Source organism: Lynx rufus, unplaced genomic scaffold (genome assembly GCF_022079265.1).
Source record: "Lynx rufus isolate CCGP_SWC_20201006 ecotype Redwood Valley unplaced genomic scaffold, mLynRuf1.p SCAF_7, whole genome shotgun sequence".
Classification (NCBI taxonomy): Eukaryota; Metazoa; Chordata; class Mammalia; order Carnivora; family Felidae; genus Lynx; species Lynx rufus.
The window spans coordinates 83,642,135-83,664,756 of record NW_025814889.1 but is presented as its reverse complement, the minus strand read 5'-3'; the positions used below and the strand labels follow the sequence as shown (position 1 = coordinate 83,664,756).

The window sequence follows — 22,622 nt, the reverse complement described above, 5'->3', positions numbered from 1 at the left end:
TGCATGAGCACATAGACTTGTTTGGTTTTGTTTTCACCCTGCCATTTTAACTGCATAGATGTTTTGTCCCCATTGTCTTGACTCCTAAGAGCGTGTGTGTATGTGTTTAAGTAACATATAATAAAATGCACAAATCTTTAGCATTCAGTTAATAAGGCCTGACAGTTGCATACACCCATGTACCATAACCCCAAACACGATAGCATATTTTTATCATTTTTGAAGGATCCCTTATCCCAGTATTTTACCCCCAAATCCTAAGCAAGCACTTTCTTTCTTTTTTTTTTATAATTTAACTTTTTTTTTTTTTTAAACTTACATCCAAATTAGTATATAGTGAAGCAATGATTTCAGGGGCAGATTCCTTAGTGCCCCTTACCCATTTAGCCCATCCCCCCTCCCACAACCCCTCCAGCAACCCTCAGTTTGTTCTCCATTTTTTTTTTTTCAACGTTTATTTATTTTTGGGACAGAGAGAGACAGAGCATGAACGGGGGAGGAGCAGAGAGAGAGGGAGACACAGAATCGGAAACAGGCTCCAGGCTCCGAGCCATCAGCCCAGAGCCTGACGCGGGGCTCGAACTCCCAGACCGCGAGATCGTGACCTGGCTGAAGTCGGACGCTTAACCGACTGCGCCACCCAGGCGCCCCTGTTCTCCATTTTTATGAGTCTCTTTTGTTTTGTCCCCCTCCCTGTTTTTATATTATTTTTGTTTCCCTTCCCTTATGTTCACCTGTTTTGTCTCTTAAAGTCTTCATATGAGTGAATTCATATGATTTTTGTCTTTTTCTGACTAATTTCACTTAGCATAATACCCTCCAGTTCCATCCACTTAGTTGCAAATGGCAAGATTTCATTCTTTTTGATTGCCAAGTAATACTCCATTGTATATACATATACCACATTTTCTTTATCCATTCATTCATCGATGGACATTTGGGCTCTTTCCATACTTTGACTATTGTTGATAGTGCTTAAGCAAGCACTTTCTGATTTAAATCACTATAGTTTAGTTTTGCCTGTCCTTGAACTTCTTATAAATGGACCTACGTATTTTTTTGAACTGAGTTCTGCTTTATTTTACTTACCATAATAATTTTGAGATCCATCCATGTTTTTGTGTATTTCAGTAATATGCCCAGCAAAGTTCCCTAGTCTCACTGGTAATGATTGAGTCACTTCTTTCTTCCCAAACCAGTCACAAAAAGGGAACAGTTACCATAGTTGGTGTACCTAATTAAGGTCCATCTCCTAGGGCTCAGGGGTAGCTATGGTCACTTTCCCTAATCATGTGTCCTCAGAGGAAGGCAAGCACCAAAAGTTCATTCTTTTTTATTGTGGCACAGTATTCAATGAACATACAATTTGTTTATCTAGTCTCCTGAGCCCCTAGATTTTAAACAATTTAAAAAATATGCATATCAATTGGGAATAATTTACTGTTGATACACAAATTGGTAAAGGACAGGAAAGTTTACAGGAATTTTGCCACAGGGTAAGTCAGAATTTTTAGCCTCTACCTCTTACCTTCTTGCTTACATTCTTTCTACTTGACCATGGATTAAAAGGGAGAAAATGCCCTTCTGTCTCTGAGTGTCCCCTATATGATAAATTCTTTTTGGCCTCATGCCTAGAAAGTTGTTTATGAGTTGATGGAAGGATATACAATTTCACTGTGCTCTGGAAGGTACTTACCTTGGCAGTCAAAAAATTTATGGGGAATATGCAGTATTCTCCCTGAAAAAATTGTCAGATTTTGGCTCCTAATCATCCTCCCCTGTATGATCCTATTTCCTCACTCTCTCTTTGCCCCCCACTTCTGACAGTCCCCTCTCCACAGCTTTGAGCCACTGAGTGTCCTCAGGAGACATTCTGTCTTAAAGTTGTGCTGTTTGCCTGGATGAAATGTACAATGTGCACAAATAGGTTGTAGGAAAGCACATATCTTGGCTCTCCTGGGACATTAATGTCTTTGCTTTGTTCTAGTCAAGTTACATATGAAATAGTTCCTTTCTTTTTCTGACCGTCCCAAGCCCTTCATTCTCTCTCTCTGAGTAACCCATGAAGAGTGGAAATTACTTCTCTGCTTTTAACCCTTCTCTTACTAGCTTTATTCTTGCTCCTTAAGACTTTTTTTTTTTTTTTTTAGTTAATAAATTGTCTTTTTCTTGTCCCTCAGCTGCAACTTTTGCTTTTTGCGTTGGAGAATTTGTTGCCCCAAGAGAAAGGAGAGACTTCTACATAGGATTGCAGGACTAGAAATGGCCATAGTTAAAGGTTATTTTGGAGAACAAAAGAGAGCCACAGCTCGAGCAATACAATTTTGAACTCAGTGTATTTTTCAATGAGTAATAAGTGTATTTTTCAACGAGTAATAACACTATCTCTTATAACTAGCCTTTGTTAACTTGAGGATAGTTTCTTTTATCTAGACACAAAATGGTGAGGAAACTTAAGACCATGTGATTTGAAGACCTGACTTAACAGTATTCCATGAACATACAACAATTTATCTATTCTCCTGAGCCCCCAGGTTTTAAACAATTTAAAAAATAGGAGTATCAGTTGGGAGTAATTTACTCTTGATATACAAATTGGTAAAGGACAGGAAAGTTTACAGGAATTTTGCCACAGGGTAAGTCAGAATGTTTAGCCTCTAGCTATTATCTTCTTGCTTAACATTCTTTCTACTAGGCCATGGATTAAAAGGGAGAAAAAGCCCTTCTGTCTCTGAGTGTCCCCTCTATATTTTAATAGACACTTTTCCAAGAAGTGTCTTCCTAGCCCTCCCAAGAAGACATCCAGATGGCTACAGATACATGAAAAGGTGCTCAACATTACTCATCATCAGGGAAATAAAAATCAAAACCACAATGAGATACTACCTCACACCTGTCAGAATGGTGGCAAGGATGCAGAGAAAGGGGAAACTTTTTGCACTGTTGAGAATGCAAACTGGTGCAGCCACTCTGGAAAACAGCATGGAGGTTCCTCCAAAAGTTAAAAATAAACTATCCTACGACCCAGCGGTTGCACTACTAAGTATTTATCCAAAGGATACAAAAATGCTGATTCGAAGAGGCACATCCATCCCAAGGTTTATAGCAGTACTGTCGACAGTAGCCAAAGTATGGAAAGAGCCCACATGGCCATTGACTGATGAATGGACAGAGAAGTTGTGGTATATATACACAACAGAATATTACTTGCAATCAAAAAGAATGAAATCTTGCCTTTTGGAACAACGGGAATGGAACCAGAGTATATTAGGCTAAGTGAAATAAGTTAGAGAAAGACAAATACATGATTTCACTCATATGTGGAATTTAAGAAATAAAACATAAGCAGGTGAACTTAGCGGAAGGGAAGGAAAAATAAAAAGAGAGGGAGGCAAACCATAAGAGACTCTTAAATACAAAGAACAAACTGAGGGTTGCTGGAGGGCTGTTGGGTGGAAGGAAGGACTAAAGGGCTAAATGAGTCATGGGCATTAAAGAGGACACTTGATGGGATGAGCACTGGATGTTATATGTAAATGATAAGTCACTGGGTTCTACTGCTGAAACCAGTACGACACTATACATTAACTAACATGGATTTAAATTTAAAAAATAATAATGCCTAAAAAAAAGAGAGAGAGAGTGAGAGGCTGGGAATATTTAGAAAAAGAAGATAAAGTTGTCTCCTGTATGGGACTCACATGGTAGCAGGATTAAGCTTGTTCTTTATGACTTACACAGAGAACAGTAGGGGCCAGTGGCAGAAAGAATAGGAAGATGAGTTTTGCCTCTTTATAATTTCCCCCAAAAAAAGGTTTGTTTCTGGAGAAGACTTTCCCTTCACTAAATGTATACAAACAGTTAGGACGACCATTTTTCAGACTTGATGATTCAGGAACCTGACTGAGAAGGACTATGGATGTAGAAGGATGGAGGTAAATGAGAATGCCTCTGAGTCCCCTTCCAGTTATGAGATTCCATGATTCCTTTGTATCTCTGGTGGACTTTCCATTCTGCCTAGTTTTGGACATCTGTCCCCTTAGTGGAAGTATTGGATAAAGGTTAAGAAAGCAAGTGCTAAAGCCAAATTTCCTGGCTTTGAGCCCTGTTCTACCATTTGCCTGTTCAATAACCTTACATTACTTAACTTCTCTGTACCTCAGTTTACTTATCTATAAAATAGTGATAATAAAATATGTATCTCATAAGATTGTTGTAAGATTAAACAGGATACATAAAACACTTTAGGATAGTGACACAGTGTAAGCACTCCAAAAATTTTAGCTGATTATTATCATCTTTCTGTCAATTATTTCTACTTCTAAAGCTGGGCTCTTCTGTCTGGTTCAGATAGTCTCTCTTCACATACCATTTCTGACTATGTCAGGATGCTTTTGACTAGAAGGAACAGTAAACTTAACTCAAAAGAGCTTAAATGATAATAAGACTTATGACCTCACATGTTGGGAGGTACCATCCAGGTTGACTAATTCTGTCTATCTCAGCATCAAGGATCCAGGCTTTTTCTATCTGCTCTATCATCCTCTGAGTTTATAGAATGTTGCAGTCCTGCATCATCTGCACACAAGACTATCTTCAGTAGAAGATAACCATTCTTTTCTAGTGGCTTTTTTTCTTCTTTTAAATAGAGTGAATGGCCTTTCCTTCCTTCCTTTCTTTCTTTCTTTCTTTCTTTCTTTCTTTCTTTCTTCCTTTCTTTCTTTTTTAAATGACCTTTCTTTGAAGCCACTCACCTGGCAAAGTCCTCTCATATTTCACTGGTGATGATTGAGTCACTTGTCCCTTCTCAAACCAGTCACAAAAAGGAAACAATTGCCACAATTGATCTAGCCCACCTTCTCGGGCTCAGGGATAGGGTCACCTTCCTTGATCATGTGTCCTCAGAGGAAGGCAAACACCAAAAGAAAATCTGGGCTAGACTGTTAAGTGTGGAAGAAAGGGGAGATTTGAGTGGTGTGCTAGGATACCTCTTCCTCTGCTATTTGCATTTTCCCTGGAGTAAGAATTACTTTATCTTTTATAGCTCATTAAATGCTGGTAGTCTCAGTGGAAATGCCTATCAAAATTCTTAAAAATGGATGGATCGTTAATCACTGTCTTATGGGTGTTTTTAAGAATCTAAAGCTCAAGTTTTTCTGTTTCCCAATGAATGAAGAAAACCATGTAGCTCCTTAAAACTGCAGTTGGGGAGCACCTGGCTGGCTCAGTCAGTAGAGCATGCAACTCTTGATCTCGGGTTGAGTTCAAGCCCCACATTGGGCATAGAGCCTGCTTAAAAAATAAATAAATAAATAATTTTTAAAACCCTGCAGTTGGAATATATGACCATATTCCACGGGTGACTATTATGAAAGACCTTTTTTTTGTTTGGTTGATTTTTCCCATAGTGCTTTGGCTGAAAACAGTGTTTGGACACTGAAGTTGGTCTAGGTATCCAGATAGTTGAGCCTTTTCCAACTTTTGTGTGAAGAGGAGCTGCAAAGTTGTCATTCTGATTTGAAGAAATACATCTATTTGGTAATTGAGACCTAGAAAAAGAAACACCCAGTCACTTTATATTTTTCTGTTTCACTGTCCCCCTTTTTAAATTGAGATACAAAGAGCATATAGTTTTGTGTAAGTTTAAGGTGTACAACATAATGACGTACATATATACCATGAAATGATTACCATAGTGTTTACCTAACATTCCTCTCCTTATGTAGCTACAAAAAATTTTTTTTCCTTGTGATGAGAACTTTTAGGATCTACTGTCTTAACAACTTTCAAATATACTTTACAGCAGCATTAACTATGGTCATCATGTTGTACTTTGCATCCCCAGTACGTTTTGTCTTCTAAATGGAAGCTGCTACCTTTTGACCAGCTTCATCCAATTTCCCCACTCCCCAACTGTCACATTCTCTTTCTGACAGAGAACTCTGTTTGAGGCTATTTAAGCCTGAAAAAGAAAAATATTCAAGGTCAATTACATGATACAAGAAGCAAACTTAATTTTGTGGGACTCCGCAGCAGATTTAGCATCAAGATTGAAACCATTTATAGCTTATTATAGGGAAAAACTATAGAGTATAAGAGTTAAGACTGCTTAAGAAGTAGTGAGATGATACTGTGCCAGGAGTTTTCTCAGAGAGGCTTGTAGGCTCTTCTCAGGAGGGTACAGAAAGGAGGTCTGATATCGGGAGGTGGGGGGAAATTGCATGAAGTCATATTTAAGATCTCTTCCAATTCTGATCTCTATTGATGTTTCCCACCTAAGAGATATGGAAAAGGCATGTGCTGGGTTTTATTACACTTCAAACTGGAGACAATGGATGCCTGATTTACCCATGGGAGAAAAAACAAATATGTGTATATGCAGTCTCCATGTACAGCCAATGATCCATAAAGCTTCGTGGGTTCGTAGAAGTCTTTTTATAGAATCCTCGAGGTAATAGATCCAGTTAGTTAAAAAATAGAATATTGGCCATTTTATTGTGTAGTTTGTTTCTTCCAGTATTTGTCATCTTAAATTCAACTGTATGACTGTGATTGTATGAATGACTCTCTGGCCTTTTAAAGGGCCTTCATTTAGCCCTGTGCCAACCAAGTCTCTAGGCAGCTGCCCAAGAGTCACCACAAGGTGAACAAAGCAATAATCTTGCAGACTGTTTAACTTATGCCAGGATGAGATTACCTGTGCTCCTTAAGAGCCTTCAGGGTCTTATCATTTAAATTGATTTGAAGGAGGAAAAAATGCCTGGTGTGACAGTTTTCTTGAATCATTGCTATTTGTTTGGCTCTGTTTCTAAGGCCACATGGAATAGATACGAAGTCTGGGAGAGTTTCTAGTCTTATCTTTTTTTTTTTTTTTAAGTTTATTTATTTTGAGAGAGGGAAAGTACAAGTGGAAGAAGGTCAGAGAAAGAGGAGAGAGTGAGAATCCCAAGTAGGCTCCACACTGTCAGCGCAGAGCCCGATGTGGGGCTCCAGCTCACAAACCGTGAGATCATGACCCAGTCTGAAGTCGGACACTTAACCGACTGAGCCACCCAGGTGCCCCCCCTAGTCTTCTCTTTTTAAAGAAAGGAAAGAAGCATTCAGAATTGAAGTAGTCTGTAATCTATGTAAGGAGCAACCTCAGCAAACTTGTGTTTGAGTGTGTGCGTGGATTACTGTGTTGATTGACTTCATTACAGGACTTCCCAGGTGTCAATAGTAATGAAGAGCTGGCCGCCCCTGCAGTATGGATGCTCTGTATCATTGGGAGACTGTAGAATGACTGAACAAATAGTGAATAACAAAGCAAAGATTTTCTCTTCCTTCAGGGAGAGACCCAGTTTTTATAAAGGACAGCTGACCACAAAGCTCGCTACTCCTTCAGTTTGCTTAAGCTAAAGGAAAGAATTTATAAACCATCTCCTGATTTTGCTGCTTTTTGGTGGGGGAGACACTTGAAGTTGGTAACATTGTTGTGGTTTGTGGTAACTGTGGAAGTTCTCCCTTGGGAAAGGAGAGTAGTCCTCTCTGGTGGTGAATAGAGCTTTATGGTGTTTTTCTTCTTTTTGGAGAGAGTCTAGTGAGTCAACTCTATCATGTGCTCACTGAAAATGTGAGCAGATTTCTGTAGGAAACAAGGGGGGCAAATAAAATGCTAAGAGGGCTCATACTACATTGCTTCAGAATTGACTCCTGGTGAATCTCAAGGTTATTATGCTGGGTAAAAGAATCCAGGTAATGTGTGATGTAAAATTCTAACAAATGAAGGCTAATCTGTAGTAACAGCAGATCAGTGGTAGGCTGTGGATGATGGAGAGGGGAGGAAGGGCTTACAAAAGAGCCAGAGACTTTTGGGGTGATGAATGTGCTCACTACATTGGTTGTAATGATGATTTCCCAGGTGTGTGCATGTTTCATAATTAAATTGTATGTTTTAAATATATGCAGTTTATCATATGCCAGCTTTACCTCAATAAAGCTTTTATTACTTTTTTAAGACTTTATTTTTAAGTAATCTCTACACCCAGTGTGGGGTTCGAACTCACAACCCCAAGATCAAGAGTTGCACATTCCACCAACAGCCAGCCAGGCACCCCTACCTCAATAAAGCTTTTTTTAAAAAAAAATTTTTTTTTTCAACGTTTATTTATTTTTGGGACAGAGAGAGACAGAGCATGAACGGGGGAGGGGCAGAGAGAGAGGGAGACACAGAATCGGAAACAGGCTCCAGGCTCTGAGCCATCAGCCCAGAGCCTGACGCGGGGCTCGAACTCACGGACCGCGAGATCGTGACCTGGCTGAAGTCGGACGCCCAACCGACTGCGCCACCCAGGCGCCCCAATAAAGCTTTTTTTAAAAGAAGAAATTAATCCAGGGGCAGCAGTTATTCAGAGACCCTTTTCTGGGTTACAGGGTGACTGCTGCAGACTAGTGTGAAATACAAGTCTTGTGTGTATGGATAAACACTTCCTGTTTAATGCGTCTGATGTTTCTTTAGGAGTCCATAGGGGCTACTGTATTATATCGAAGAAGATGTCTAACAGTAACACTACTCAAGAGACCCTGGAAATAATGAAAGAATCAGAAAAAAAACTGGTGGAAGAATCTGTAAACAAAAACAAGTTTGTATCTAAGACTCCAAGTAAGGAAGAAACTGAGAAAGAGAGTGAAGATACTAGTTTGCGTCAGGAGACACAGGTAAGAATTAGAAGTACATCATATGCACACTCATTATACCAGAATAGAATGGTCAGCATAAGTGGTATTGGCAGTCTGTAAGAAGCCAGTCACTTGATTCTTCCTAAAAACCTATTTTCCAGCTTTCAAGAACTGTCTCCTTCCTTTTTTATCATAAAATGTCCACAGTGAAGTCTAAAGAAGACAGAGTAATTTCCTAATCCATTTGGACCTGAGTTACACTGGTTCTTGCTACCTTTTGATATTTTTGAACTATCAAAAAATAAACTGTATACAAACACATTATTTAACAAGTCATAATATGGCTCATACAATAAATTCTTAAAATTACAGCTGCCTGGCTTTACACACAGTGTTAAATTCATATCCTGGTTGTGTTAAAGCAGTCAGCATTTTCTGGGTCAGAAATAATCTCTGAACTTGCCACTTGCTAAGTGAGTGAGAAGAATTTCACTCTTTGGTTGCCATGTTGTTTTCCCTCCAGATTCGTAGTGCAGTGCAGATATGATGGCAGTAGATGGCCAGCCGAGCTCCCTCCAGGGCTCCTGTTTGATACCCAGACAGCTAAGACTCTGAGCCTCTAGTTTACCTGTTCTAGTCCTCTCTTTTCTGTGGTCACTGCTAGTTTCCTGTGTTACCCAGATCCAGATTATATAAATCCTTTCCTTCGTGCCCAGGGGTTAGACTGGTCTTTATTGTATGCTTAGGAGATAGACAGTAAGAAGTTAGTTTAAAAAGCAGTGGCAACCACTAGAAACTTGAAACATAATTTCTTTTGACAACCCAATTCATCTAGGCTTTTTCTTCTTAAGAGATTAAAACAGCAACAACATAAAGGGATGAATTAAAATCAGACAGCTCTCTGAAATATTTTGTTCTCCTGCTGCCTGTTCTTCTACTGTCTTTCCACTTAACAGCTTGCCAGATCTCTGTCCTGGCTGCTTTTCTTTCCATTATCTTTTGCATCTGAGTTGTCATTCCCCGCCCATCCTCCCAGAGTTTGTAGAGACAGTCTGCCACCGTTCCAGCTATACTTTCAGCCTCCACTGATACCAATAATGAATTTTAAATCCTCAAGACAGATAAGTGATGAATGTTTAATTATGTGCTGTCATATTACATGGAAGGTAGTAATTAAATGAACTTCTGGATCCAAGTTATTCTAAGGAGACCACTTGAAGAGGTGTTCTGAACTCCTGTTGTGTGTACTCCTTGAAGATAGGCAGAAAAGAAGGGATGTGTACAGGTGTTACACACCTTATAGACACTCAGTTCAAGAATGTTTTCACCTGGATATACAAATAGATCGTGTCGGAGGTTGGAAGGGAACTCGCCTCCCCTCTGACTTGTTGCTGCTGCTGGAGCAGGTGGAGCTGCTGCTGCCATCTACTGGAGCTCCTGATCCTTCTAGAAGTCTCTAGTTTGTCCCACCCTTCAGAAGCCCTCTCCCCTCCGCCATTTCCCAACAGATCATGTGCCCTTTCAAGAGCACTAAAAATTCTGCTGTTTCTCCTGCCTTTCCCTGCCCCTCCCCCCGACTCATACCCTGGAAGTCTCCCCAGGAGTCTTACTGATGCTGTCAAGGGAGTGCTTCTTATGAAGTTGGAGTTAGAAAGTTTGCAGAAAGAGGACTTTCATTACTTGCACTGTGTGAGATGTATTATTAGAATCAGCAATTGGAACTCAGAACGTCTTTCATATGCAAAGTGCTATAAAAGGCAGGTTCTGAGACTGAATTTTGAATGGGCAAATTAACCCTGACGTAACACCTGTCTTCAGCCAACCAGCTGAGTGTGACCTTCTAGCTGGGCTTTCTGCCTTCAAATTTGTGATCCTTTTGGATTCATCTACCATACTGCTTTATACAGATGGCCATGAAATAGAGATCTGATTATGTTCATTTTTTTCAAACGTTCTGTGTGTCTCATTGTCCTAGGCCAAGACCCAGATTTGTCAGCATGGCATATTGTGACCTAGTCCCTTGCCTGGCCATCCGCCTCTGGCATTCTGTGCATCGGCGTTATCTGATTCATTGGTCCCTGTTATAAGTAAGAGCTGAAAAGTTTGGAGAAAGCATGCTTTCTTTGCGTAGAATGCCTTATGTGGTATTCTTTTCTTGGCCTCCTCCAACGCCTGAACCTCCCACGCCAGCATCTGTCTAATACCTGTTTATCCGTCAAAACTCTGTTGAGATGTGTCTTTCTCCAGGAAGCCTTCCCTGACAACCTTAATCACCCATTGCAGGTCTACACTGTATATAATTCTTTGAGTAATGCCTATCTCTGTCTCCTTCACAGAACTATAAGCTCAGTGAAGCCCAGGATTAGGTCAGTTTGGGCTCACCATTGTATCTCTAAGGCCCACACAGTTCTTGGCAGGCACTCAATATCTGTGAATGTATGTGTTTGTGAATTACTAGGTCTGGGTTAGACACTTGCACCATGTGCTCCTATGGCACTGCATAACTATTTCTGGAATGCATTTGTACTGTATTGTAATTGTCTATTTGTCTGTCTTCTCCAACAGGATTATGAGTCCCTTTTGGACAAGGTTTGTGTTTTTTATCTCTGTATCCTCTAGTAGTTAGCGTGGTGCCTGGTACATATTAGACTTTAAGTACGTGTTTGACAATGAAATGAAAACTATCCATTCTGGAAGTAAGCAGATTCATACATTGCTTGTAAGGCTATAAATTGGAATAATCTCTTTGAAGGGCAATTTGGCAATACTTTATAATAAATTTTTAATTAAAAAAAATTTTTTAATTGGACTACAGATATACTGTATTTGTAGATGTGCTTAATGATGTGGTCATTGAAGCATTGTTTATACAAACGAAAGATGAGAAATATCCTAAATGGCATGATTTAAGGGACTGGTAAAATAAGTTATGGGATAGCCACAGAGTGAAATACCATATTAGACATTAAGCAAAGCAGTAGATCTTCCATAGAATAACATCTGTGAAAAAAAAGTTTAAAGGCAAGGTTCAGAGCAGTGTGTACAATATACATCTATTTGGTTTAAAAAAAAAGAAAGAAAGCCTGTGTGTGCACATGTACAATAAGCTTCTACATATTCATAAAAGATATATGGAAAGATGACAAGAAAATCAGTACTACTTGAGTCATTAGGAGAGAACCAGGTGGCTGGGGGACAGATATGAAAGGAGACTTATTATATATACCCCCATTATACCTCTTGAATGTTTGTGCTCTGTGTATGTTACTACCTTTTTGAAAAAACAGTTGACACATTCCTGGACTATGGCTCTTCCCTTACTGTGACATCTCTTACATTGACCAGACTCACCATCATTTCTTACTTTTTCCATCTGCCTTCCTGATTTTCCATTTTGCATTGTGGCAGTGTTGTTTGGTAACTAGTGAAGAGGAAAAAGGAAAGAAATCCTCACCTACCCAGAACCCTACTGGTACTCTGCCTTTGTCTTGTTTTCCCTTCGCCACCTAACCTCAGTTCTCTCCATACTTCAATGGCAGTGAGTTCCATTCTGAACATCTGAGAAGCCCTAGGTACTTCATCCCATACATAACCCTACCTCATCTCTTCCCAAAAGCCCCCATTTTGACTTTGCAGCTGTTCAGAGACCCCATCAATTAATTCGTTGTTTCTTCCCTCATCCTACCACAGGCCCTCATTCTTCATCTTCTTCAGCTTCTATTCTGCTCCTTACCCACTCTTTTTACCCTCCCTTTGCTCTGGAAGTCTTGTCCATATCTTCCATGCTCCCTTAGTTTTATCCTGTCCCAGACAGGCTATAAGAGCCACAACCAGGTGCTTAGAACTGGGAGGATTCTCATCCTCAGTGAGGGAGACATTTGGCAAGAAGTGTCTTCATTCCATATCAGCAGCCATAGGGACAGGTCCTTTGAGTATCTCAAGTTGGAACTCTGAATGTGTTTTCCTATAAAGATGTTACAATAAGTGATGATTAAGGGCCATATTGCCTGTTCGTTATGGGTTAACTAGGCTCCTGTGATCATGCTTGGGAAAAAGCACTCTGTCAGTGCTATGGTAGTGACATTTCCAGAAGCCTCCTAATTAAGAGAGAATTCTGTGGTTTATCCAAAAGTAATTTTTATTAACCTGTGAAGGCTAACCAGTAAGTGTCTTCCTATTCATTTTCTTCATGGTAAGTGGTGATGTGCTATAGGTGGCCCGTGGTCCCTTCCGTGTCACAGTTGCTAGGGCTGTAGCAGAGGGGGACGGGGGGACAACTACACCAAGTGGTTCTCATCATAGTTTAGCTACTGTAATGCTTTTTCTTTGTAAACTTGTATTGTTTTTAACCTAAGTGCTGATTTTCTACACCTTTAATATTTTCTAATCCCCTTGTAACAGAGGCGGACATCCAGCCATGGTCATGCCAGGAAAAGAGCCAAGGTGAGAGCGCTTTCTCTACATAGTAGTCCCCCCTTATCTGAGGTTTCACTTTCCATGGTTTTACTTACCACACTTCAACCATAGTCCAGGAGTAGATGATCCTCCTTTTGATATATCATCAGAAGTTCATTGGTAGCCTACTGATACGTCACAATGCCTGTAGCATGCACCTCACTCCATCTCATCATGTAGGCATTTTATCATCTCACATCATCCCAAGAAAAAGAATGAGTACAGTACAGTAGGATGTTTTGGGTGGGGGGGGGAGAGACCACAGTTATGTTAGTTTTATTATAGTGTAATTGTTCTATTTTATTGTTGTTATTGTTCATCTGTTACTGTGCCTAATTTATAAATTAAACATTATCTTAGGTATGTATGTATAGGGAAAAAAACATAATATATATAGGGTTCAGTACTATCCATAGTTTTACGCCTCCACTGGGGGTCTTGGGAAAGTATCCCAGATGATAAGAGGGGACTACTGTAGCTTCTTTTCTACTGTTATTAGTAATACATTTCACAATGGACTTATCATTAATATCTACTTTATTTGGATTATATATAGGCAAAGTTTTTCTGCCTGCACTTTATACTCTAATTGTGAATGTGCACACACACATGCACACATTTCCTATTGGAGGGTCTGGCTTTATTTTTCTCCATTACCTTTAGTTCAGCCACAGTCTATTTCTGATGCCCAGCTGTAGTCTGTCACAAAGCCTGAGCACATTGGTACTGGTTCTGCTAGAAAGCCAGTTTCTCTCCTCACCTCTGGTTTCTCTAGGAGTACTATGAGTGTTATTTTTCCCTCCAACATTTTTTTCCCATTTACCCTTCAAGATAAATCCTGCACCATTAGTAGAAATGACTCAACAGTTTTGGACATCCTAAAAATACAGCCTTTGGCGGGGCGGAGGGGGGGTACTTTTTAGGTTGGGCCAGGGAGGAGGATTTTGTTTTTAATCATTTTTTGATAAAATTAGCACATCACAGACTATTTTGAGCAGCATTATCAAGGAGGACTATATGTGTTAGTGTGTGATGGCTTTTTAATTTTAGTTGAGGGAACAATAAAATATTAAACCTTTCTTGGGGCACCTGAGTAGCTCAGTGACTTGAGTGTCCAACTCTTGATTTCAACTCAGGTCATGATCCCAGGATCATGGCATCAAGCCCTGCATTGGGCTCCATGCTGAGTGTGAAGCCTGCTTAAGATTTTCTCTCTCCCTATTCCCCTCTCCCCCACTGACACATGGGCGCGCGCTTTCTCTCTCTCTCTCTCTCTCTCTCTCTGTCTCTAAAATAAAAAAATAAAAAATAAATTTAAAAAAACCCAAAAAACCCTTTCTTGCAGTGAGAAGAATTGTCACCAGAGTAATAATTAAGGGTGTCTACCCCACTCCCTTTCCCCCCAAAAAAGCAATGGCAGAATTTGGGAGTGGCTCAGACAGTATGTGGCTTGGATTTGAACACCACACATAGGATAAATTGAGTCTGTGTTTTGCCTGACATGGCCTAAATCCACAGTGATGGGCTTGATGTTAAAGTTTACAACAGAAGGTGTTCACTTCTACTTAATTTCCACCCAAGCTTTTTGAGATAAGTAAGACAGTTGTTATGTCCATTTTACAGATTAGGTAACTTGGGTTTATAGAGACTGAGTGAATTTGACAAGATATTCATTAGTAAGTGGCAGAACTTGGCTTGAAGTCAGTTCTTCAGACTTGCGAGTTCTTTGCACTATACTGCACAACGCAGAACACACATGCCATGTTTTGTGCTATTATATTTACTGTAAACCTTGATTTTATTATAAGAACTCTTAGTAAATGTTTATAGGTAGATTTCCAGTGAGTCAATTCTATAATTTTTGGCTTTGGGGATCCTTAGGAGAGCAATGATTTGCAAAGTATTCTTTAGCCAGCGAAAGTAAACCAAGTGCATTAGCTTCTTACCACGTTAAATCCCAAATGTTATAAAAATTTCTTTCTCTTTACTCTTTTCAGACACTTCTTTCCATACCCTTGCCACCTCAGGTTTAGAGTCATTTAGCATTTATTATCACTCTGTTCTAGGCACTGTGTTAACATAGTTTATTTCACTTAATTCTCACAAGCCATCCTTTAAGTATTTTTATCCCCATTTCATTGAGGGAAAAACAGAGATCCAGAGAGGTCAAGTAGTTTGCTCAGGGTCTCTCATAGCTCATGAGCACAAAAGCAGGAGTTGAAGCTAGGACTTCTGGCTCTTAAATCCAGTATCTTCTAAGCTCTGCTACTGTGTATTTTCAGTAAACCTCTTAATCTGAAATTGGTAGAGAAAGGAGGTAGAGAAAGCTAAGTGAAGTGGTTTTCCTATCATCTGTTCAAGGTAGCCATTTTGTTTTTATATGTCTACTAATGTAAGCAGGGGAATTATCTTTGAAGTAAATCAGGAACTGGCGAGTAAGGCCTGTTTGAAGGGAAAAACAAAAAAACCTGTACTTAATGGAAGCAGCAACTAACAGAGCCAAAGAGGATACCCTTCGTTCAGCGAAAAGCTTTCTGAATGTCCACCAAGTGAGTAATATATATATATTTGTTTGTTTGTTTGTTCGTTTCAGTCTAATTCCAAGCTGAAGTTGGTACGCAGCCTGGCAGTGTGTGAGGAGTCCTCTGTCCCTTTTGCTGATGGGCCACTGGAAACCCAGGTATGTCCTTTATAAGAGTAAGTGTAACTTTTGAGTTTGGCCATTGTTTGGTAAACTGTAGTGTAACAACCACAGCATCAGCATTAGGCCTGGAAACCAGGGTAGAAGGGGCTTCAAAACAGGTGGTTGTGGTAAAGCAGGGTGCATGGGTGAGAACATGAAGCATAGGTCTTCACACCTGGACCACCTGAGATGATGCAGATGAGGAGATCCCAGGGTTGAATCTTGTTTTCCCACCCACACTTTTTCCCTCTGGTGATTAGAACCGTATCTGTCCAGTTTCTATGCCAAGAACAGCCAGTGTAACTTGAGCTCTCCATATAGTGGCTGTGATCGTTGGCAGAAAAGGCTTGGCTTTTCACCCTTTTGGTAGAACAAAAACTAAGACAATTTAATCAACAAAATACTATCTTCTGTAACTCAAGATTTCCCTTCTATGACATTTCAAGGGAGAGTAAAATCCTGTGGGAGAATTGAAATTCTTTTCCCCCTTTGATAATATTCCTCTTTTCTCTTGTCTAAGGATATAATTCAGTTGCACATCAGCTGCCCCTCTGACAAAGAGGAAGAAAAATCCACAAAAGATGTCTCTGAAAAGGAAGACAAGGAGAAAAACAAAGAAAAGGTCCCAAGGAAGATGCTTTCTAGAGGTGAGGACTTTCCCCACCTCTCTTGTGTCCTATGTAGTGCTCTGTAGTGTCTTTTCCTTCCATCTTGGAACCTGCTGACCTTACTGGCCCAACAGTTCCTAGTGTCTTGCTGACTTGGGGAGGTGCCTAACTAGGTAGGTTACTTTCTTTGCTGATTTAGCCAACCCTGCTTTGGGGCTAACATGCTATAGAGAGCTACTCTGTTTATGTTGGCACTGTCTATAAGAAGTCATCGTAGTTAATTCTGATTCTATTTCTGCTGTGGAATAAGTAGTGACATGATTCATCACTAGTAGCAGATTCTCCAGATACCATTTATATTTTGATTTGGGGATGCTTAGAGTGATTTTTTTTTTTAATCAGGTTTGTATCTAATTATTAAGCTGTCTGTGGTTTTAAACTCTTGGGCTGGTAGCAAAAATACCTGCTCCATAGAAGTTATAGTTGAGAGGAAAAGGCAATCTTGGGATTAAATTTTTATAAATAAATAAATAATAAATAACATTTGAAGCTGTTTGCTGAGATTCTGGAAAATTCAGCTCCAACTGCTCTTACCTGGAATTTATTTTCTTTAGAATAAAATCTGCTTTGTTTTGGTTAAAACATTCAGCAAATTTTAATTATAGTCAGGTAGCTTTTCAGTGTAATACTGATGCAACACTGTGACCCAGATTCTACCTTCCATCATTGTCATGGGGAGTTGGGGCAGGAGCTGGTAAATCAAGCATCATTCTGGTTTTTAAGCTAAAACCCTTATTGAATTGTGGGCTTCTGCTTATGATTAGATTTCATGTGAGGTGGTTTCATTTATTTTAAATTTCTTTTGTTGTGGTGGTTCTAGACTCCAGCCAAGAATATACAGACTCCACTGGAATAGACCTACATGAATTTCTTGTAAATACACTGAAAAAGAACCCAAGGTAAAAACATTATTTGATGGAAGGGGGATAGCAGGGCCCAGCAGAATACCTAAGAGGTCAAGCAGCTTCTCAAAATTTTTCCATTACTCGAATCTAGGATTCCCACCCCCCTCCCCCACCATTTCCCTCCAGTATAGTTTTATATTCTGCGAGGGATTCATAGTACCCTCGTGTTGAGGTGTCTGCTTTCAGAAGAGTTGAGACAAATTCTGTGGAAGGAGAATGCAGAGGCAAAGAAATCTAAAGTCTTGGGAGTATGATTTAAAAGTACAGGAAAAAAAATTGATACGTATAAAAACTAAATATACATCTATAACCAGATAGAATGTAGACTACTGATTAGATTTTGTAAGTGTAAAGTATGTGTTTAAAGGAACATAGCTGCCAGCAGAATTAGGTTTCTGATAAGGAAAACAAAGTACATGATTAGGAGGATCTGCAAAATGATTGTTTCTCTACTTGATTGTTTTTCTTTTTTAAAGTAATATAAGACAGGCCCGTGAGGTCTGTCTACGTTATTGGTCTGCTATTGGGGGTTGGATCTGTTCCTCCCTTCAGCTTCTGTAGTGTGCAGGTTTCAATGCTTTCAATGTCTATGGGAGGGCTGCTTTTTGTTTTGTTTTGTTTTAATCTTTTCTAAACAGGGACAGAATGATGCTGCTAAAATTAGAACAGGAGATTCTGGAATTTATTAATGACAACAAGTAAGTTACTTGAACGAAATACACATTTAAAGGTGGGAGGGGGCACTGAAAAGAAATTTAGGTACAACTTTAGGATATCCCCCTTTCATATTTCCCTTGAAGTCTGAATTTTGAAGTAATTACTCACTGGGAACCAAAAGAAATTGGGGAGAAGTAATCAGAATGAATTAAAAAGTATATTGTGAAAACCAAGCAAGGTTTTTAAGTTATTGCATAGACTTGAGTTGAAAAGAATTGATATCTTTTCAGTAGCCAGCTCTTGTCCCATCTTTAATTATTCTTCAAATTCTCCCTTTTTTCTTTGTAGAATACCATACAGGAAGGGGAAACCTAGGAATAGTCTTAATGAGGGTAGTGGATCAGAGTGATCTACAAAATGCTATAGATAAAGAAGCTGAGAGAACCTTTTTGGTTCCCATTGAGTGAGGATCTATCTTCCTTATAATAAGTCTGTTCCTCTTAAGAAATTCTCCACTTTAGACACTTGTAAGAAAAATTACAATTGGTTATTATTGCTGTTGTTTTTCCTTATTTCACTTCCCCGCCCCCTGGTTTCCCTTCAGTAACCAGTTCAAGAAGTTCCCTCAGATGACCTCATATCACCGGATGCTATTACACCGGGTAGCTGCCTATTTTGGGATGGACCACAATGTTGATCAAACTGGAAAAGCTGTCATCATCAACAAAACCAGTAACACAAGAATGTAAGGGAGGAAAGAGATTGGAAGACTTTCCTGGGATAGCCTCTAGCGTGGAAGAGGAAGGTGTAGGATCAAGATGTCTCTTTCTGGGGAGGGGACAATGTGGAGGGTTATATAATCAACTCCTACTCTTTGTGAGGAGTTAGAGATAGAGTCTAGGAGGCACTTGTGTTTTGTGAAGGCTGGCCCCTGGCGTCTCTTCACCTTTATTGATAGGACAGGTATAACTTTGGAGGAAGACAGCTTACAAAGAACAGACCTTGAGGATTTCACTGTGGCTTTGTGGATGTGTGACTCCAGAAATCCCTTGAGGGAGAGTTGTGAAATTTTTAAGAGTGCTATACTAGAAGGTCTGCTTCCTAACAAAAGGATCTTTTTCCTTCCTTCTTTCTACATTTCTCTCCCAAACCAGCCCTGAACAGAGATTCTCAGAACATATAAAGGATGAGAAGAATACAGAATTTCAACAGAGATTCATTCTCAAGAGAGATGATGCCAGTATGGACCGAGATGATAACCAGGTGAAGAATGGAAAGGGGTGGGGCCATACAGAGAGATTGCAGTAAGAGAAACTGGGAGGGGAGAAGAATTTTTGTGGGATAAAGAAAACTCGAAATATCTTAGTATGGAGAAATGTATTGAGTTCTACTCAGTTGGCTGTGGCTTAATTTTGAGGACTGACTACATTTGTTGAGCTGAATGCCGCCCTCTTAGCCCCAGAGAGACATGGTGCTGAGTTTTGCTGGGTTTCCTCATTTGGCCTGGAACTCCCTGGTTCTGCCACTGACTTCTAGCTCTAGGTCATTTGGGGACAAAGCAAGGTTCCTCCCTGCTTCAGCCTTGATTCAGCTGACGGCTTCATTCTTTTTTTTCTTTAATAGTTAGGAATTTCTTTGGGAACCATTAAAAGTTATTTTATCCCACTTCTGTCTTATCCTAGCTCAGGGCTAGCCTTGGACTGGCAAAGTTGTGATGTAATTTACCCACTTATAAAGATGTTTCTGATCCCTTTCTGCAAACTCCTTATTTTCCCAACTCCTTCCACCAAGGTGAGTGAGTTGATTTGACATTTGATGCTGGGAATCTCAGGCAGTATCCCCTTTTTATTCTATTCCCGTGGGAATAAAACATGAACAGTCTGCCCTATCGCTTCACTCATGGGCCTGGCTGTTGCCCTGACTTCTAGCCTACTCTTCAGATAGTAAGTTTTTGTTTGGGGATTAGTTTTCCCAGCCATATACAGCATTTAGATCCAGCCAGCCTCTGTTTGACCTCCAGAGGAGGTTAGGTGGAGAACCAGGATTAAGATTTGAAGAGCATGGTTGGGTAGAGCCAATATGAGTCTTGCTAATTGATGATAACTATAATAATATCTTACCTCTAGAGTCAAAATTAATTTTCTTGGGATATCGTATGGTCTCGAGACCAGGACTTTTCCTGCTTGCTACTTGAGTATTTGAGGGAGTCCTTTTGAGAAAAACGCCATTATCTTTTGTGGACAAACACGCTGGGTCTGATTGAAAACAATGAAATATTTAAAAAAAGACAAAATTTTAAAAATCAGAAAGAGCCTTTCCATCCTGATGCCCTTCTCTCCATTTTCCCAAAACCCTTTTTCTGTGGATCAGGAATTATTCAGGCCTAGAGGCACATTGGGGCGGAGTAGAATCTGTCCATATTACGAACTTTTCATCTCTCAGCATCAGGCTTGATCCATAGTAGGGTAGGCTCTCTGCATTTTCGGTCCGTGATATTAATAATAAATACATTAATTGTTATTTCTTTTGAGTGTTTCCCTGACCTAGATTCTGTTCTAAACACATTCTGTGCATTATCTCTTTTAATCCTCTCCACAACCCAGTATACATGGGGGTTATTAGCTCCACTTTAAATACAAGAAAACCGAGGCTAAGAGATGTTAAGTTACTTGCCTGAAATAACATTTTTCAGAAGTGACAGAGCTGAAATTCTGCCTGACCTCAAAGCCCATTATACTTTTTCTGCTCTGTCACTGGTTCACCAGTGCTAGGGGTACTTGAGGTCCTATGTCTTCTTGAAATGGGATTTGTAAAAAGACATTGAGTAGAATTTAGGTTCTTAATGCTAGTGAGAGTTAAATCTAGTGAAGAGTTGATACTCCTGAAGTTATACCTACCCGTGGAGATGGGTGAAGATCAGGAAGATCAGCGTAGAGCAGCAGCCTCCTTGGTTGCATCATCTGAAGCTTTCAGAGCCTCTGGATTAAAGGTCAGAATCTTTTATAACTGATGACATTCATTGGACGGGTTGTCTCCCCCAGAGCATCTTGCCTTCAAGAGCAGTATGGAAAAGGACACTGTGTATGACACCCTACCCAGGACAGTGCTCACAACTCAACAGGCCAAGAGAGGAAAACGATGATGGAGAGTTGGGTGGTGGGCTAGCCAGAGGTGGTGATCTGCCCATTCATCCCTCATCACCTTCTCTACATTTTTCAGAGAATTTAAAGTTCTCTAACCTCCATTTCCTTCTTTTCCCTTTCTATCACTCTCTCTCTCTCTCTCTCTCTCTCTCTCTCCTTTCCACCGTGCCTTATTTGTCCCTTCCTTTCCCTGTCCATCCTTCTTTCTGTTCTGTTCTCCTTTCCTCTCTCTTCTCCTCTTTATGTTGCTCTGTTCTCTTTCTTCTCTATTTCTGTAATTTCTGTCTCTTTCCCTCCCTCCAGTGGCTATAGTTAAGAGGAGAAAAACTGCTTAAGCTTTGAGGTTAGCTTCACTTGGATTTCATTCCCAAGGCCCTCTTTGCTGAGCTGTGTGTGACTTGGATCTTCAGGCCATGGCATTAGTGAGTAAAGAAGGGATAATATCAGGTGCTAGTTCTGTAAAACTCTTCTCTACATTCGGCTCTGCTAAATACCTGTTTCTTCTCCCTTGCTAGCTTCCTACTATCCCTTTCTTTCCCTCCAAAGCAATATTGTTTATTCCCTGGGCTATTCTCTTGATCCTTAGTACCTGATTACTAAAAGGAAGCAACCCAATCCTTATAAATAGTTGTTGTTCTTGACACTCTGGGTGGGGGTGGGGAGACGAAGAGGTTCCAATCATCCAGAAAACCTGATCTCCCAAACTGCATGGTCAGATGTACCCAGTGAAACCTGTCCAACACTGGAAATTTTATTTCTTTTTTTTTTTTCCATTTTTTTGATGGCAACTATAAACTCTCCCGGTTTCTCTTCCTTGCTGGTGTGCAGTGAGCTTGCAGTACGAGGAGAACTTAACTAGCTTAATTCTGCTCATCGATCTAGATCAGAGTTCCATTGCAGGATGGAAGGAGGAGCAAGTCAATAGAAGAGAGAGAGGAGGAATATCAAAGGGTCCGAGAGAGAATATTTGCCCGAGAGGTAAGTGTAGCTTCTGAGAGTTGTCAGCCCATAGCTTTTAGCTCTTAACCTTTGGAACTGTGATTGGAATGAACCCTCCGTAAATGTTTTGTTGTTGTCTTTTTTTAACCAACATCAGCCAGCTCCAGTTTGGTTCTCAAATGTGGCTTACTGGGAAACTGCAGATTTTTATTTGTATTATTTTTCATACACTTTGCAGTATGGCATACCAAGAGAACAAATGGAATGGCTGAATTTGGTAGATATGATTAGACTGAAAATAGAAATGGTTTTGGCAGGCCTTATGGAAGGGCCCTGACTCTTGCCTGTCCATCCCTTCTCCCACTTCCCCTCTTTCACTCCCACTATCCATTTTAGGCATCTTTGCTTCTAAGTGGAAAACTTAGTATCCACACAGCCTATATACATCCATCTTGTTTGGCCAGCCTCATTTTTAGGATATGTTGGTGGTTGTTAGAGCACAGATCTGGCATCC

General features: G+C 40.0%; 1 protein-coding gene across 25 annotated transcripts in view; it reads left to right on the top strand.

Annotated features, from left to right (window-relative positions):
- Window positions 1-22,622, top strand: part of R3HDM2 (R3H domain containing 2) — a 161,448-nt gene that overhangs the window by 109,537 nt on the left and 29,289 nt on the right. For 11 of the 25 annotated variants that reach the window (XM_047065832.1, XM_047065835.1, XM_047065837.1 and 8 more), the window contains 10 exons: window positions 8,498-8,697; window positions 11,224-11,247; window positions 13,060-13,101; window positions 15,707-15,793; window positions 16,317-16,443; window positions 17,285-17,363; window positions 18,008-18,067; window positions 18,631-18,771; window positions 19,181-19,289; window positions 22,052-22,147. In XM_047065832.1, coding sequence (XP_046921788.1) covers window positions 8,533-8,697; window positions 11,224-11,247; window positions 13,060-13,101; window positions 15,707-15,793; window positions 16,317-16,443; window positions 17,285-17,363; window positions 18,008-18,067; window positions 18,631-18,771; window positions 19,181-19,289; window positions 22,052-22,147 — 930 coding nt within the window. In that variant the 5' untranslated portion in view covers window positions 8,498-8,532. The remainder of the gene's footprint in view (window positions 1-8,497; window positions 8,698-11,223; window positions 11,248-13,059; window positions 13,102-15,706; window positions 15,794-16,316; window positions 16,444-17,284; window positions 17,364-18,007; window positions 18,068-18,630; window positions 18,772-19,180; window positions 19,290-22,051; window positions 22,148-22,622) is intronic. The other 14 variants (XM_047065827.1, XM_047065831.1, XM_047065824.1 and 11 more) reach the window with 6 other exon arrangements.